The sequence below is a fragment of the Otolemur garnettii genome, unplaced genomic scaffold (assembly GCF_000181295.1).
Source record: "Otolemur garnettii isolate 467f Iridium unplaced genomic scaffold, OtoGar3 scaffold00013, whole genome shotgun sequence".
Lineage (NCBI taxonomy): Eukaryota > Metazoa > Chordata > Mammalia > Primates > Galagidae > Otolemur > Otolemur garnettii.
The window spans coordinates 5,691,565-5,702,098 of NW_003852408.1; the positions used below are offsets into that span (position 1 = coordinate 5,691,565).

General features: G+C 37.1%; 1 protein-coding gene across 3 annotated transcripts in view; it reads right to left on the reverse strand.

Annotated features, from left to right (window-relative positions):
• Positions 1-10,534, reverse strand: part of AGFG1 (ArfGAP with FG repeats 1) — a 74,028-nt gene that overhangs the window by 41,668 nt on the left and 21,826 nt on the right. For all 3 annotated transcript variants that reach the window (XM_003784886.2, XM_023510348.1, XM_012802277.1), the window contains exon 2: positions 10,134-10,227. In XM_003784886.2, the coding sequence (XP_003784934.1) occupies positions 10,134-10,227 (94 nt within the window). The remainder of the gene's footprint in view (positions 1-10,133; positions 10,228-10,534) is intronic.

Genomic DNA, 10,534 nt, shown 5'->3' on the forward strand with positions numbered 1-10,534 from the left:
AAAAAAAAAACCAGAAAAAAGTACAGTGGAAACCAACAGGAAAAAAATGCAAATTTTAGAACTGGAAAAGACAGTATCTGAAATTGAAAAATTAGAGCTTAAAGATACGGAAGAGTTAGTTGGAAACAAACAGATATGCTCCAACCTAAAGAATGGGAAGATAAAGGAAAAAAATAACAGAGGAAGCGGTGGACAATTTCAGCACAACTAAAGCGAACTCTCAGAAGGAGAGCTGAGATAGAATGAAGCAGCAAAAAGATGTGAAAAAATAAAAAGAAGTTGGTAAATGACAAATGTATAGATTCAAAAAGATGAGTACGTTTTAACTCAATAACTAAGAAAATGACATGAAGGTTATGTTAACCAGTTTGATGAGAGTATTTCAAAATGTATATGAAAACAGCACACTGTACCCCATGATTGCATTAATGTACACAGTTATGCTATAAGAAATAAAAAAAAAAAAAGATGAGCGACCATAAGAAGAATAAATGCATACATCACATTCTGGAAAACAAAGAACCCCCAGCTGGTCTATCACTTTAGAGAAACAATATGATACCAGATAAAAGTAAATTTCAAGAAAAAAATAATTAACAAAGATAAAGACATTACATACTGAATGATGCTAATAATTATAAATGTTTGCACCTAATAGTTTCAAAATGCATGAAGCCAAAAATGATATAGTTAGAAAAAAATACATGAATACACAACCAATTGTCTAACTGTTCCATCGGCAATTGCCTAACTAGACAAAGTCAGTAAAGCCGTCCTACAAGATCTGAACATCACTATCAATCAGAGCTATAACTGACATTTATAGAACATTACACGCAAACACTTCAGAAAATACACTCCTTTCTAGTATACATAGTACATTCACTCAGACAGACCGTGTGCTAGACCTTATGAAAGGGGTCTCAGTTAAACAAAAGAAAAAGCATTGAAAGTATATAAAAAATGTTTACTGATGACATGGGATTAAATTAGAAATCAATTATAGTACAGGACCTAGAAAAAACTCAAATGCATGAACAACTACTTCCATATAATCAATGGGTTAAAAACTCACAACAGTAATTAGAAAACATTATGAACTGAATTATAAAATACATCAAAATTATATAACACAGCTAAAGTAAAGATGAGAGGAAAATGTACTGCTTTAAAATGCTAATGGTTTGAGCTGCATGGGTCCATTACTTCAGACACTTTTTCCAATGAGGGACCCACCAAGTGGGCCAGCCTCTTCTGCTTCCCCTCCACCTCTTCTGCCTCCGCCACCCCTGCCTGAGACCGAACGATGGATCCTTCCCATTCCTCCTCCTCGTCCTCAGCCTACTCAACCCAAAAGTGGTTAAAGACCTTTAGACAATCACTCCACGTAATGACAGTAAATACATTTTCTCTTTCCTGTTATTTTCTTAATATTTTCTTCTCTCTACCTTTCTTTATTGTAAAATTACAGTATATAATACACATAATGAAAAATATGTGTTAATTGACTGTTATCAGTAAGACTTTCTGTCAACAGTAGGCTATTAGTGGTTTTTGAAAATCGAAAGTGCAGGGATAAGGTCAAAAATCATAAAACAAAGCTGTCAAATCAAAACCTTAAGATCCACCTTCAATAAGCTAGGAGAGTAAATAATTCAGAGTAAATAGAAGAAAACAATAATAAAGGTAAGAGCAAAATTATGGAATTCCATACACATTAAAAGATTAAAACCATTATGAGTAACTTCATGTCAATAAATATGACAACTGAGATGAAATGGATAAATTCCATGAAAAATACAATTTATCAAAACCAATATGAGAAACAAGCAATCTGAATAAGCACTGTGGTTACTTTCACTCTCCACCCCAGTGATGCCCAGATCTCAGTGTGCCTTTCCATCTTCCCAAAAAGCCCAGTCATCTCAATTCATGCAGCTGGTTGAAGGTGACAGAATCATCAATTCCCAGACAGATTCTGCCACTTAGTGCCTGAAACTGCCACCAAGAGAGGGGGGAAATGGGACAGAGAGGCAGGGGCGACCCAGCTTGATCTCCATGACTCACAAGGATAGCTCAATCACACAAGCCACATAATAACATGCAACAGGCCACATATGGCCCAGGGGCAGTACAGTTTGTCAACTTCTGACCTAGAATATCTAAAGAAAGCTATTAAAAAAAAAAAAAAATCAGAGGATCTGCACTACCCAACTTCAGGATTTACCATAAAGCTACAGCAAATCAAAGGACAGTATGGTATTGACATAAGGACTGATGCATAAATAAATGGAACTAGAGAGCCCAGAAACATATTCTTAAATGGTCATTTCACTTTTCACAAAGTTTCTACAGCAACAATGAGGAAAGGGAAGTGTTTTCAACAAACGGAGCTGGAACAATTATATATATTTATAGAAAAATATGAACCTCAACTTCTACCACACCATATGCTAAAATTAATTTGAGATGGATCATAGATGTAAATGTAAAAGGTAAAACTTTAAAGCTTTTAAAATGAAATCAGATCACTCTCATGATTTGGGAATAGGCAGAGATTCTCTAAGTTAAAGCATTAACTCCAAAACTAAAAATCAGTAAATGGCATATCACCAAAATGACAAACTTCTGTTTAAAAAAGATACCCATAAGAAAATAAATGTGATGGCCAGGCATAGTGGCTCCTGCCTGAAATCCTAGCACTCTGGGAGGTAGGTGGATTGCTTGAGCTCATGAGACCAGCCTGAACAAGAGCAAGACCCTGTCTCTACTAAAAATAGAAAAACTGACACAAGAGGATCACCTGAGCCCAAGAGGTGGAGGTTGTTATGAGCTACAATGCCACAGCACTCTACCCAGGGTGATAGCTTGAGACTATTGCCTCAAAAAACACATTTGGGGCAGCACCTGTGGCTCAGTGAGTAGGGCGCCGGCTCCATATACCAAGGATGGTGGGTTCAAACCTGGCCCAGGCCAAACTGCAACAGAAAAATAGCCGGGTGTCGTGGCGGGCACCTGTAATCACTACTCGGGAGGCTAAGGCAAAAGAATCGCCTAAGCCCAGGAGTTGGAGGTTGCTGTGAGCTGTGACGCTACAGCACTCTACTGAGGGCGATGTACTATTTTACAATTGCAAAAACTGAGGCTCAGAGGCAGCATCTCCAAGGTTCACAACCTGCTGAGTACAAATCCAATCCTTCAGCACAGACCACTGAACTCAAGATATACTTAACAAGCCCTCTCTAAATTTTATCAATTTCTCCACAAAGTTATAGTTACTAATCACCATAAAATGATATACTCCAACAAAACTGCCACAGCATGTGAATTTGAGGTTTTAAATGTCTTTATACATGAAAGTATTTTCACTTGTGGCAGTGCTGGTTTCTAATATGAAGTAGCTCCTATCTTTCCCAAACATGCAAGGCAGCCAAAAAAGCCTAAATAGCCATCTCATAAAATAAAGCCCATTTAAACTACAGGTACAACTCCATTCAGAAATACTGTATCTCCATATTCCTAAGCATCAACTCCAAAACTGAAGCTCTTTCTTCTCTTTAATGTCTCTCTCCTCTACTAGACAGCTTTATGTGAGGGTAGGAATCATGTCTCGTTTTGTTCATGATTGTATCTTTAGCACTTAAAGACAGTTCCTGGCACATAGTAGGTGATTAATAAAGCCCCACTTTGAGGCTGGGTGGGGTGGCTCACGTCTATAATCCCAGTACTCTGGAAAGCCAAGGCAGGTGGATTGCCTGAGATCACAGGTTCAAGACCAACCTGAACAAGAGCAAGACTCCCTTCTCTAAAAAATAGCCAGGCACTGTAGCAGGCACTTGTAGTCCCAGCTACCAAAGAGGCTGGGGCAAAAGAATTGCTTGAGCCCAAAAGTTTGAGGTTGCTGTGAGCTATCTATGACGCCAGGGCACTCTACCCAATAAGACAAAGAAAGGAAAAGGAAAAGGGAAAGGAAAGGAAGGGGGGAAGGAAAAGAGAAAAAGCAAAGGAAAGGAAGAAAAGAAACAAAAGAAAGAAAGAGCTAGTGAAGGAAGCTTCGGGAAGAACGAACCAATCAATCATGAACATTAACAGAGGAAAAGTAGACCTTATCTTATGGGTTTATTTTAAAAGCAACCATTTTGTTTTGTTTTAATCTAGCATAAAAATAATCAATTACTGGCAAGTAACACCTGATTTTATTGCTACATGTACACTGTATGCCTGTGGAGCATCAGTAGTAATGCTCTTTTACTCTCAATGCTAAAACATAATTAGGAAGGTTAATGGGCCACTCAAAAATAAAAACTACACATTTCAAAATAAAATTACTTCTACATTTTTTTCTACTGAATTATCTATAGCACTGTTCACTAGCCCTCCTATTAACTTTGACAATTAGAAGTTAACTCAATAGTGTAATTCCTCTAAACGAAAAAACCATGATTTACCAACAAGATCACAAAAGAGGACATACAGGAGACCGCTATGGATTGTTTTTAAATAACTTTATGATACTAAAAGTACTACAAGATAAATGTGGAGGCCAAGCACGGTAGCTCTTGTCCGTAATCCTAGGCCTCTGGGTGGCTGAGGCAGGTGGATCACTTGAGCTCAAGAGTTAGAGATCTGTATGAGCAAAAGTGAGACCCCATCTCTTCTAAAAATAGAAAAAATTAACTGGGCATTGTGGCGGGTGCCTGTAGTCCCAGCTACTCTGGTGGCTGAGGCAGGACGATTGCTTGAGGCCAAGAATCTGAGGTTGTTGTGAGCTATGATGACAGCAGGGCACTCTACCCAGGGTGACAATGTCTCAAAATAAATAAATGTGCAAACTTCCTAAGAAATATTTTACTTTTGGAAAAAAATATCAAAAATTATTTTAACAAATATAAAGTGCTTCAATGCAAAACATTTTAATAATGACAAGGGTACAAGTCAAATCTGTGAAATGTAGCACATAGATGTTTTGGCACAATAATCAAGTAAATGAGGTTAAAGCTATGTCGATTGGTTAAATGTAATCATGTTAGAATGTATAAAAAAAAATCAGCACATTATACCCCACATACGCATGAATGTATCCATGATCTATGTGTACGTGACTTAATAAAAGTTAAAAAAAGAACATTTTAATAACATCAGGCATACTACATTCTAGTCTACAACTGAATAAAGTATATATCTGTTCACCAAACACTGTAGAAGCCTGAAAGCACTGAAGTAATAGTCAAGTAATTTGTAAACCATATCTGTAGAAAATAATAATATAACCTTGTAAAAAGTATGGTCTTGATGCATAAAAAGTAATAACATTATTTGTTACCACAGCCATCAACAGAGACAAATATAGACAGATAGAATGACTTGAATAGCATCAGTATTGCTGACATCAGTTCTGAGATTTTCCAAAACAGTGACCAATTCTTGATAAAATTCTAAACGAAAAGTAAAATCTTCCCTACATATACCAATGGGGTAGGCCACTGCATTGACGGTTTCAATTCATGGCTCTTCTCTACCCATGCTTTTTGCCCTACACCTTAGTAATCCCCTCCCACTCTGACTGGGATTGAAGCATGACTTTGTCAATAGGATGTTCAAACTGCAATGCAAGTTTGTAAGACAGACTTTGATTATACACACAGATGACTACACACAGATGTTTGCCATATATAAAGGTTAGAAGAATCATTCAGAGCACACAGCATGAAGGTTAATTCTGTCCAACACATTAAAAGTCACCCATCATTTGTGGTGCTTGCCTGCTTATACCAACACCCTCCAATAGTGACAATAACCAAACATACTCCCCGGCACATTGAAACTCTCCCATGGGGGCAGAAGACCCAAGAGTGCTGCCAAAGCCAAAATACTTTCTCATCTTTTAATTTTGGAAACATTCATCTTCAGGCATGAACTCATTCATGCACAAGACGCATCATAATGACTTTTTAATCCAAAATCTATGTGACTGAATATGGTCCTTTCCAAACTATTGAAAGATGACAGTAAAAATAGAGTAACATGTTTTGAAATGTAAATTTAAGTTCTGGTACTAATCTCTTATGCTCAAGAGATCTAGTGTTAAAAACAGCTAAATTGATAATGCAACAAATGCACTTGAAATCCACAAAGTTTGGTTATAAATTATAAAGTTGAACTTTACATATCCCAAACTGCTTGATTCTTACCTCTACACATCTCAAGTTTTTTAAAACACAAATATCGTTAATACTATAAAGAGCCAAATATACCTAACCTAACATTTGATTCTAAGATGTTCTCAGATACACTATATAAAGAGGCATATTTGTCTTTCTTAACAAGAAACAAGCATTTATAGGATTGGTATAATATCTGGCAATCTATTATAAATTTCCCTTCTTCTGTGTGTACTGTTTGCGACCTGAAATGTCGTTCCTTTCCAACTTAAGTCCTAGTCACCCTCAAAAACCAGAAAATGTTTTTTACCTCCTCTGTGAAGTCTTCCTAATCCTCTTTTCCCCACCAACAGATTGAGCCCTTCTTCCATATAACTTTGTAAATGTCTTATTCTTATCATGATTTATCTAACACCATGTTGCAATTATGTGTCAGACAGCTATCTCTCCAACCACGAGCCCTTTGCCCACTAAGCTTGTGTAATACATCCATAATTAGAACCACAGTACCTAGCACAGTGACTGTCACGGTGAGTGCTTTAAGTGGTCTATTAACTCACATGCCTCTTTTTAGGATTTATGATTCATGAATCCATTCCAGTCATTTCTAATGTTTACACTTTGCTTCTACTTTTTAAGACAGTGAGTTCTCAGCTCAGCACTCATAGCATAGTGGTTACGGCACCAGCCACACACACCAAGGATGGTGGGCTCAAACTAGGCCTAGGCCAGCTAAACGACAATGACAACTGCACCAAAAAAATAGCCGGGCATGTGGCAGGTGCCTATAGTCCCAGCTACTTGGGAGGTTGAGGCAAGAGAATCGCTTAAGCCCAAGAGTTTGAGGTTGCTATGAGCTGTGATGCCACAGCTCTACCAAGGGTGACACAGTTGAGACTTTGTCTCCAAAAAAAGAAGAAAAAAGACTGTGAGTTCCTTAAAACCAAACGTTTCTATGTATTCCAAATTTACCTTGATGCTACAACCTTAAAAACTTATTCTTTCAAAAATCATGCCATATGTGACAACAAGAAGAACTTGGAGAATATCATACTAAATGAAATATACCAGTGACAGACAGATAAATATTGTATCATACCACCTATATGCGATATCTAAAACAGACAAAGCCATGCAAGTAGAGAGCAAAACAGTGGCACCAGGCGCTGAGGAAAAATCGTGGAGTTGCTATTTAATGGGTATGAAGTCCCACTTAAGAAGTAAGTTCTATGTATTTGCTTACACCTCTATGCATACAGTTAACAATACAGTAGCGTCCACTTAAAAATGTGTTGCAAGGGCAGATCTCGTGTTTAGTGTTCTTATCACAATTAAAAATACATACTCCCAATCAGATGCTTTGGCTCATGCCCTTAATCCTAGTATATTGGGAGGCTGCATAGAGAGGATCACTGGAGCGCAGAGGTTTAAGACTAGCAGCCTGAGCAAGAGTAAGACCCCATCTCTACTGAACAATAGAAAAATTAGCCAGGCGTGGTGGCACACGCCTATAGTCCCAGCTCCTCATGATGCTGAGAGAGGAGAATCGCTTCAGCCTAGGAGTTGGAGGTTGCAGTGAGTTGTATCACACCACTGTATTAGGCAGGCAATAGAGCAAGACTTTGTTTTTAAAAAAAAGAAAAAACACTCCCTTCAATCTTAGTATTTTTAGACCTCTCTCCACCTAACTTTATCTAATGACATGTTAGTATGCTTTTACTTACTTCTCCAATGAATTCTACTTCTGTTACTCTTATTTTACCTACTGCCATTGTATTTTTAATCTGAGAACAGAATAATATTCTTTATTTTATTTCTGACTCCATGCAAATGAGCAAACTTTTGCATACTAAACTAACAACCTAAGAAAGTAACTTCAGGTTTTGCACTGTTGGGCTAATGCCACTTACAAACTTCATACAATTATTAATAGTTCAATAAGCTTGTTATTCTAATTATTAATAGTTCAATAAGCTTTTTACTCTAAGCTTATTGTCATCAAAAATCTTGTACTCTCTCCTCCAGCTTTACATTTTCCTGCCATGTATTCATGGTAGGTCTGAAATCTGATTACTCAAAATAATACATCATGGAAAAATCTGGTGACTTCTAAGTCTGCTCTCTTCTCTAAATCATATATTTAAAATATTTCATAGCTGTGAATTTATACTTTTTCACAATTTTAGAGCCAAAAACACATATGCCTCACAAGTAGGCAAACAATTTTAAGATATTACTATCAAAATATTAAGAAGGAACTGGGCGTGGTGGCTCACGCCTATAATCCTAGCACTTTGGGAGGCCAAGGCCAATGGATGGCTTGAGCTGAGGAGTTCAAGACCAGTCTGGGCAAAAACGAGTCCCTGTCTCTCCTAAAAATAGAAAAATAGCCACGCTTATGGTGGGCACCTATAGTCCCAGCTACTTGGGAGGCTGAAGCAAGAAGATTGCCTGAGGCCAAGAGTTTGAGATTGCTGGGAGCTATGATGCCATGGCACTCTACCCAGGGAGCCACAGTGAGACTCTCTCTCCACCCCCAACCCCCTAAAAAAGGAAGAAAGAGAGGTAGAGTTCAAAATGCTTGCAAACATTTTCTAAGGGTAAAAGAGAGTTGAAACTAATAAAATCTTAACATTTAACTTCTTGTATGTCTATTAAGACTATCAAAGATATGCAATCAGAATAACACAACTGAAGTACTGTTTCTTTTCTAGAAAATCAGACTTTTCTATAGCTATTATTAATCAATTGAGTTGCTGGGCACAGTGGCTCATGCCTATAGTCCTAGCCCTCTGGGAGGCCAAGGCGGGTGGATTGCTTGAGCTAACCAGTTCGAGACCTGAGCAAGAGTGAGACCCTGGTCTCTACTAAAAAATGAAAAACTAAGGGAAGTAGATTGCTTGAGCCCAAGAGTTTGAGGTTGCTATGAGCTATACCATCACTGCACTCTACCAAGGGCAACAAAGTGAGACTGTCTAAAAAAAAAAAAAAATCAACTGAGTTGACTGGTTCATCCTTACCCCAAGATTATATAAATGCCCATTTTCTTTGTTAGTTTTATTGACTTTTAAAATATTAGATTGCTACTTTTACTAATAGCAAAACATAGAACTAAAAATAAATAGAATGGAACGCCTAAAAGCCCATTAAAGGTGAGAAGAAAAAAGATTTCCCAATCTTTACTCTATCTGGTTCCCCATGACACTATGCTGCCCCTCAGAATTCCTAGCCTCCTTCCTATAGAGTACCTGCTAACCATTAAACATTGTATATACATCCAAAGTTTAAAAATTCAGTAAAAAGGGTGGCGCCCATAGCTCAGAGGGTAGGGCCCTGGCCACATACACCAAGGCTGGCAGATTCAAACCTGGCCCAGTCCTGCCAAACAACAATGCAACTACAACCAAAAAACAGCTGGGTATTGTGATGGGCACCTGTAGTCCCAGCTACTTGGGAGGCTGAGGCACAAAGAATCGCTTAGGCCCAAGAGTTTGAGGTTGCTGTGAGCTGTGACACCACGACCCTCTATCCAGGACAACAGCTTGAGACTCTGTCTCAAAAAAAAAAAAAATTTTTTTTTTTTTTTTCAGTAAAAACCTCAAGTGAAAGCCAACCACACCACAGCCTAACAAATTTAATATGATCACAAACCTGATTTTCTTCATCTTTCTTTGACTTTTAATTGAAGTAAAGACTAACAGTAACATCAATACCCACTGTCCTCCCTCCAAAAAAGAAAACTTTATATTCAACACTGGTGAATTTAAAATACACAATACACTTCTGAGGTTTAAGGTACTTATTATATATTAGACATTAATTCCAAATGTATTACTAGATTAGTATTCTAAAATATCTAGTTCAGAATATAAAAATAACTTTTCAGAAAGTGAAAAATACCATTTTAAATAACTTATTAAATCTTATTAAAATGACTGCCAACAAAAAAGTTAAAATTGTAAAAACACTTACTTCATTTCCATGTTTTTGCAGAAATTCAATTTCCTGTTGTGTGAATGTTGTCATGGAGATAGATTTCACCCTGTGAGGTGGATTTAACCCTCGCCTAAAAGATAAAATATTTTATAAAATTCACTATTATATACTATATTTTTAAAATAACACATCTAATAATTGAAAACATTTTACTGCACATTTGAAATTGAAACAGTGTTTTCACTCCATAAACTAAAAGTATTTAAAAATTATTTTAAACTATGAATCTTCGTAACAGATCTCAAAGTTTGGTTACTCACATAAATAGTGTATTTAACAGTAAATTCAATTAGCTACCTAGTTAAAAGCACATAGTGCCTGTAACATCCAAGCTTCTAGGAAACACAAATACCGCATTAGTGTGCATCTGATGAAAA